This window comes from Crassostrea angulata, chromosome 2, assembly GCF_025612915.1.
Source record: "Crassostrea angulata isolate pt1a10 chromosome 2, ASM2561291v2, whole genome shotgun sequence".
Classification (NCBI taxonomy): domain Eukaryota; kingdom Metazoa; phylum Mollusca; class Bivalvia; order Ostreida; family Ostreidae; genus Magallana; species Magallana angulata.
In genome coordinates, this window is record NC_069112.1 from 27,019,384 (window position 1) to 27,027,769 (window position 8,386).

At 32.5% G+C, this 8,386-nt stretch overlaps 1 protein-coding gene across 1 annotated transcript; it reads left to right on the forward strand.

The window, feature by feature from the left end:
• The first annotated feature begins 2,067 nt into the window (after positions 1-2,067).
• LOC128174095 (hepatitis A virus cellular receptor 1-like) lies at positions 2,068-8,180 on the forward strand. Its single transcript, XM_052839730.1, has 3 exons — positions 2,068-2,108; positions 2,255-3,488; positions 8,048-8,180. The coding sequence occupies exons 2-3, from the start codon at positions 2,260-2,262 to the stop codon at positions 8,178-8,180; spliced, it is 1,362 nt and encodes a 453-aa protein (XP_052695690.1). The 5' UTR covers positions 2,068-2,108; positions 2,255-2,259.
• Positions 8,181-8,386: the final 206 nt, after the last annotated feature.

The window sequence follows — 8,386 nt, forward strand, 5'->3', positions numbered from 1 at the left end:
TATTTTTTCTTGGCAAAATGAGCTAAGGTTTAGACTCCAGTATGTAGATTAATCAATGCATATATTAGATATTGTATACATGGGCTATGGTACTCAGGTGACAGTTTACATCCTCTTATTTTTTTAACGGAATTGTCCTGGATCAAGCGTACTTCTTATTTTCTTATTTCAATTTCTTTTATGCAATAAAAAAAAGTTTAAACTCTACTGCAGGTTTGTAATCTTTAAGTGCAGAAATATATTACAAAAGAATATCAAACAAGTCCCCCGAAAAAAATATGCAATAAAAGTATTCAGTTTCTTCAGCTGAATTTGATTAATCATCTAATTGGAGTGCGGATGTCAACATATTTAATCTTTTTCTCTAATCTAATTAATTTTCTGACCCTCGAAATTGCGATATGAATTATAAATGTACTAAGATTTGTGTACCAAATAGCCATTCAATTTTTGCTGAGATATAATTTGATGTTTGGATTGTTTTTCGTTTGATATGATATCACAATACCTAACAATATACTTCTTAACCAAAAAAAACCCTTACATTTCAATTCGAATAAACATACACTCAATTGAAGTAATGCAGAAAATATCATCAACAAATCAGTAAAATTTTGAATTTTGGCTCTTTTTGTCCTAAATTCTAAAAGTCTGTATAAGTTTAGCTGCATGCCATTTTTTATTAAGCAAGTAAAATGTCTACAAATAGTTATAAATTTCAAGAAAATCGATTCAGTAAAATTGGAGGATGAGAAACGGAACTTTGTAAATAAAACTTTTGAATAAAACAAAAATGCAAACAATGAATTTTCCCTCCCAAATTAGGACCGTCTTTTAATTAGGGCTTTTAATTATTTAAGGCCGTTCAAGGTTTTATTGAATGATGGCCGAAATCATCAATATCTGTCCATATACATTCTTAAGAAATTCTTTAATTGATTGTATGTATATGTTCAAAATTTTAGAAATACTGGTAATGCACATGCGCAGATTTGACTCATACCATTAGATAGGCGATGTACTAGTACAATTTTTTACATCCTTAACTAATAGTTAATGTCATTTTTAACCATAATCAGTGAAATTCAACTTCATTTATGGTAAGTAAAATTGTATCATTTCATCTTTTTTCACTAGAAGATTATAAAATATAGAAATATATATTCTATTCCTTTAATCTTTCATTCTGACCAACGTTAACAAAAGTATTGATTCTAAACATCACATCAATTAGAATTCTACAGAAGAGTACTTATGGCAAAAAGCTAAAATTGATTTAAAGCTTACATATATTTATATTTCAAGTTATATGCAGAGTTTATAATTAAGGTTGATAAAAACATCATTGAAAATTAAAAGTATTTGTCATTAAAAATTGCATTCTTTTAAACAATGTTCTATTATAATTATTTAATTTGTATCGATATTAATCAGTAAAATATTATAAGATCAAATCGATGAATTAAATGCACGGTTTTTCGACGTTTTTTCATTCTTACCTAACCAGCAATTACTACATGTACTTCGGTAAATCATGATCATTGATCATAACAATTTATCAGAAGCATTGTTAGTGACGAAAATAGTTCTGTTATATTTTCAGCTGACCGGAGTGAGAAACTTTTCAATGCTAAAAATTTAAAAATGAACACTAATAATCAACTAAAAAAGTCTCTCTCTCTCTCTCTCTCTCTCTCTCTCTCTCTCTCTCTCTCTCTCTTGTTATGACTGTTTTAGTTTTCAATTGCTAAATTATCACAAGAATGAACTTACATGAATATCCCCATTATTAGCTTTTCTTTGAAAATCGAGCAAAACTAGTAACGTTACGAAACATGACATAAATGACATAACAGTTTGCTTGCAAGATTTTCATACGATTAGTAATTTGAAATAGAAATAAATCATGCAATAGAATTAACCTAGATATCAAAAAATCTTTATTTGTCTTTCTCAAAGAAAGTTATCATATCAAACTCGCGTAACTCAATGAAAATTTGAAAAAGAAACTTTTGTTTAGAAAATAAGTAATCATTTTTTAATGTGTTTTGTGTCTTCACAGATGTATGCATGGGTAGCTGTCACAGTCTTGTTTATCAGTTGGAACAGTAAGCTTATTCTGTCTTTATCCCAAACACTTCTTTTTTTCTGAAAAATAACTTTTTAAATAAAGCGTGAAAATCGTTTACCGGCTAACGGTTGTATTATGTACATTGAAGATACACGTATCATTTCCATTTCATTATTGTTTTAGTATTTATGCCCATAGAGGGTCCAGGTGGAAAAGAAAAAAATGATCCCATGGTCCTGCACAGTACTTTACAACAACCTGCCTATAAAGGAGAGTATACATCTACTTTAGAGATTACTGCTTTAAACGGAACAATGACTAGAACAGAGTATACTAGTGTGAAAGAGACTTCCAACATTACAGAGTTGAAAACTACAACCACGCCAGAAACTACCACTACTTTATCACCTTCCAGTATGACAGAGACTACTCCTTTAACAGAGACTAACACGTTGACACAGTCTACACCAAAAACAGAGCTTACTTCAATGATACAGCCTACCACTAGTACTATTGCCGAGTCAACCACTATGCCAGAGTCTACCAATATACCAGAAGCTTCTACTGTACCAGAGACTACTAATGAGGCGGATACTACTGAATATACCACTATGCCAGAGTCGACCAATATAGCAGAGTCAACCACTATACCGGAGACTACTAATGTGGCGGATACTACTGAATATACCATTATGCCAGAGTCTACAAATATACCAGAGTCAACCACTACACCGGAGACTACTAATGTGGCGGATACCACTGAGAATACCACTATCCCAGAGTCTACCAATATACCAGAGACAACCACTACACCGGACACTACTAATGTGGCGGATACTACTGAGAATACCACTATGCCAGAGTCTACCAATTTACCAGAGACAACCACTATGCCAAAGACTACCACTTTTTCAGAGACCACCACTTTACCAGATCCTACCACTATGACAGATCCTAACACAGAACACACTATTATGGCACTATCTACCACTATTTCAGACACTACTTCAATGCCACCCACAACCACTATTACAGAGCCTGTCATTGTATCAAAGTTTACTGCTACTGCACAATATACCACTTTGCCAGGGACAACCATAACGGCAAAGACTACCATTATGACAAAGCTTTTCACGGTACAAGATTCTTCCACAGTGACACATTACTCTACCAAATCATCGTCTTTGATAACCAATGCAAGTAATGACATGAAATACATCGCAGTTGGTAACACTTCTTGCGTCTGTGTTTGCAAATATGTTAACCAAACTCTAGACGAATCAATTGAAAGGAGAAGGAAAGAATTGGTTATAAGCAAAACTCAACTGTCGTTTACCATAAGGAGGCTTACTTCTGCCTCGGACTACAGAATGTCAGTAAAAGTAGTTGGAAATGTGGCTATCGTGGTGTTTGTTCTGTTTGGATTATTGATTTCCTGTATAGATCTTTGCTCGATTTGCCTGTCCAAAAATACATAAACGTATTGCATCTATTCAATCTCAGTTTACTTATTTATTTTAATGAATAAATTTAATTTTGTATTTCTATCCGACGTTTCAGAGCATAATTAGAGTTGTCTCTTTTTACGTCTCATTTATGATTTATGAAAAATGAACTATGTATTCAAGTGCTATATCAAATGTACTGGTGTTGATATTTTAAAGATGTTAAAGCATTACAAATTATTCATATATACATTATAAATTTATGAAGCAAGCGAAAATCGTCTCAAGAAGGCATGAATTACATTCAAGAATCTAAAACATCCTATTTAGTGATCCAATGAGCACACTTTAAAAAAAATCGTTTCATTGATGATAATGACCACAATATCCAAACATTGTCAACATCTTAAAAATTATACCAGTTGGGAACAATCGCCCAAATGGGATATAATAGCCCGTTTGGGATATAACAGCCCAAATCCGATTGAAATTTAAAATGCAAAAAATCTTAAATTAAACACGTTGGGGTCAATCACCCAAATGGGATATAATAACCTAAATTGGATAGAATATAAAAATGATAAATTTATTCATATTCATCGGAGAGAGTTACTTAAAAATTCCGCAGAAATTAAACCCACACGAATATTATAGATAAAAAAGTGTATCTCTTATTTTAATTAAATAAAATTTGTCATTCATTGGGTGCATTTCAAATTCAAACAACATGAAGATTTAAAATTGTTTTTGAAAGACATGAATTAATGTTGTTAATTAAGCGGTATATACAAGCATGTTCAACTCTTAGAAACGTATCTACTCAAATGAATCCAAACTAAATGTATGAATTGCACAAGTAAAATAATTTGTAGTTTCTCGTTCATTATTTCAATAAAGTATACTTTGGAAGTTTTGAATATAAATATCGTAAAGTGAAAATAATTTCAAAGCGTTTTGCTTAGACCCTGATCTTTAACGTAGAATTTCCCAGCTAGCATAGCAAACTGATTATATTCAGATCTTCGATCCGTTTTTTTTTTCTGTTGAGGCTACATGAGGATCTAACAAAACACCGCTTGAGTTCACCTCCTGGTGAACTTTGTTTAGACCAATCAAATTGTTGGTTGCATTCCTCAGTTACGTGTTTTTAAAGTTATGCCAATATAATCTTTGGATTCCCAGAGGGCGTTTAATATTAATTCACGTTCCGTCTTTAGCCCGCTGATACAAAAAAATTCAAAAATATGTGCCAATACATTGCTATACTATCTTATTTTTTTATTGTCGCCCGAAAATACCGTTTTCAAAACTTGCTTTGACTAGCCAAAATAACTCATGAATATTCTTAAATCAAAATTCACCAGGAGTTGAACTAAAGAGGGGTCTCTTCAGATCCTCACAATAGAAGGAACCTGTCGAGGTCTGATTTTAATCAGATTAAGATATCTGCTGTGACTTTTTCATTGACTTGGTCTAAAGTTACTGCACACTATTAACCGAAATGTTCTTTAAATGTGAGGTAGGAACCAAATAGTGGTAAGAGGAGAAAATATATATGCTCTTTAAAATAAGGATTTTGGTATGAGTCGATATGACCTTGACACTTGACCTGCAAACATTACTTAGGATTACTGCATACGTTTTAGTCAAAAGCATCCTGTGGGTGACGTATGAGCCAGATTGGGCCCAAAATGAGAAAGATATGCTCCTGACAAGAATTGTTCATATGATTCTGGGATAACCTTCGCATCCTACCTTGAAACTTTGTTCAAGGTCACTGTATACTCGTTACCTTTTACTCAAAAGCTTTATTTATGTGACGTAGTGGCCAAAAGAGCTAATTAGAGAGTATATATGCTCGGAAAAAAATGAGTTTTTGCGAAGTCCAATATGACCTACACCCACATACTTCACCTAGGGCCAGTGCATACTCTATGGCCATAAACACTCCGTGAATGAAGTATGGGCCAAATTAAACCAAAGGGAGATTAGACATGCTCCGGACAAGGAGTTTTCATATCATTCTTTTATTACCTTAACATTACGTTTAGAACTATGATTCAAGTTCACTGCAAACCTTTACACAAAGGCAACTTTTGGTTAAAATATGAGCCATGTTCGGCCTAGGGAAGAGAAAATATGTTGCGGACAATAGATCTCGGACGGACAGACGGACGGACGGACGGAAGGACGAAAGGACGGACGGACGGACGGACGGATGGACTGTTTACTATAGAGTGGGGCCGTAATTACAAAACAAATACAACATAAAACAACACATTGCCATTTAAAGGAATTATTTAAGTTTGATATAAAAAAAAAATAATAATATCTAACGGCATATAGTTCTGAAAGGATTATGAAAAAATAATAGAAAAATACAGAAAATTACTTTTCTATAGACTTTCTCAGTTTCTGATGATACAGAAAATTTGAACAAACAATAAAACCTCTTCAGAAGTTCTAACTTATTCTAAATATAATAGTTCAAATATTGTTTTTCCTTTTAAACTTCACTTCAAAGTATTGACTAGACTTGTTTCGACGGCCGGTTGATTTTAACTCCCATACTGACACTAATGTAACCTTAGGAATTATATATAGCATTGAATTTATGAAACTAATAATTCCTGAAAACTCATTCTTATGATTTTTATTTTAATTACCAGGACTCTTAATTAGTTTCGAGCAAAGAAACTTTTTACAATATGAGATAAAGCGCAAGGAAATGATTTCTTTGCATAATACAGTTTCTTATTTAAGCAAAACTAATTAACAAGTTTTATTGCACATAGATTAAAAAGAGGTAAACATAATTTAAAAGGAAGCAGGGTTAAAAAATCATTATATAGAAAAAGTTAATTGCATCAGATATTAATAATACGGAGAGAGTTGGAACCTACAGTTAAGTTGTTTTCTGGAATCATTTTTACCAAGATTTGTTTGATGTGAGGTTTACACCTGAATGTGTAAATTATATATGTGCTTCTCTCCATTTTTTCTGAAGTAAGTACCATTGTTTACAATCAATTAGGATGTTTTATTTACTTTTAGTTTAACTTAATTATTTGAAGCATGAAAAAAGGAAACTTATTAAACATGACACGAGAAAAAACTCGATAATGCAGAAATTGATTTTTGCCTCTCCAATTAATTGAGGTTGTTTTTTTTTTAAATCACGATTTCTTACAAAAAAAGATAATGTTATGTGTTTCGTTAAATGATGGCTAAAAATAAAATAGTATACAAACAAATCAACAGAGGTACTTTATTTAGTCGCAAGAACTTGAATATACAATTCATATGCGCACTATATTTGATTAAGAATACAAACAGATGTATATTTTTATGTGTTTACCTTTTTTGGGAAATCTTTCTACAGTGTAAAACAGTTGACACCTTATGAGAATTTTAAAATGTGTTTCCACCATATTTGTATGAATTGCACGCAATTCATATTTTGCATAACGTTAAATATTTTCAAATAGATAAATAGCACTTGGTTAATTCGAAATTCATTGCAGGGCTTTTGCTTTATGCATGTTACTTTTTATCTTGAAATCATGAAGCTATTGAATGCTACTACATAGAAATAGACTACGTAAAATAACTTTTATAAAAACATATATGTTATTTGTTTCTTTATAGATGTATAAGAGGTTGGCTTTAACCGTTACATTGGTGATCATCTGCTGGCATAGTAAGTTCCTTGTTTTTCTTTATTTCAGATAAACTTAATTCAATCTAATATTAGAAAAATATTACTACATATACATTAAAAACGTATTTTCTAACTTCCTATTATTAGAAGTTAGGTGGGTGTTTAAAAACTGAACACGTATTGCCATTTTATCAATGAGACCGTGTTGACAGAATGAAACTCTATCATGCATTCAGTCAACTGAAAGATAACTCACTGAGAGACTTGGAAATTTAAATGAGTTTTGCTATTCAGTAACATTTAAGCAACGTGTCAAGTCACATTTCAGTTGACTGAATGCCAGAGTTATCCTGGTGAAGTTTTGTTTACTTTTACTCGCGATGACTTTATTTCGCGATTTAACACAGATAAACTGGTTAACGAAGACTAATGTTCGCGACCTAGCCTTATCCGGGCTCCTCTTGTTATAACAACCATACGACAACGAATGGTTCGCAGTGGGAATTATTCGTGACAACCTCGCCAAATTTTCTCGCACGCGAATAAAATTTGGTTTACATGAATTAAAAATAACACATTTTGAATTGGCAAAAACATTTAAAATTTATCACAAAAGTTTGAAAACATTATATATCATTGGTATCGTTTTTTATATCCATGTAACTCAATTAACCAATGTTGCTGTTCCAGTTTTACTCGCTGTAGGGGGACGACATAGAAGACATAGACAACGAATTCAAATCAGCACTTTGAAGCAGGGTACTATCATAACACAGCCGCCTACCACTATTCTAGACACTACCGCCAAATCAGAACCGACCACCATTTTTACTACTAATATAATAGCACATTCTACTACTAATTTGCCAGGATCTACCACTATGTCAGAGAAAACCACTACGCCCGAATCCACTATGCCAGAATCTATCACTATACCAGAATCCACCACTATGTCAGGGAAAACCACTTTACCAGAATCTACCACTATGCCAGAATCCACTAACATATCAGAGTCTACCACAATGCTAGATCCAACCAATTTGCCTGAGACAAGCACTTTAGCAGAGGCTACCACTAAGACAGAGTCTATTAATATACCAGAGAATGTCAGTATAAAATCTTTACCACATTTTACCACAATGCCACAGTCTACAATTGAAATTTCTTCAACGGCTATGCTCATGAACAATGACACGCAGGTAATCATAA

What these genes read in the sequence shown, in the direction of transcription:
- LOC128174095 (XM_052839730.1), top strand. Translation starts at nt 2,260, where the DNA reads ATGCCCATAGAGGGTCCAGGTGGAAAAGAAAAAAATGATCCCATGGTC. An exon ending in GCTATCGTGGTGTTTGTTCT is followed by an intron (nt 3,489 to 8,047) that starts GTTTGGATTATT and finishes CTAATTTGCCAG; the next exon opens with GATCTACCACTATGTCAGAG.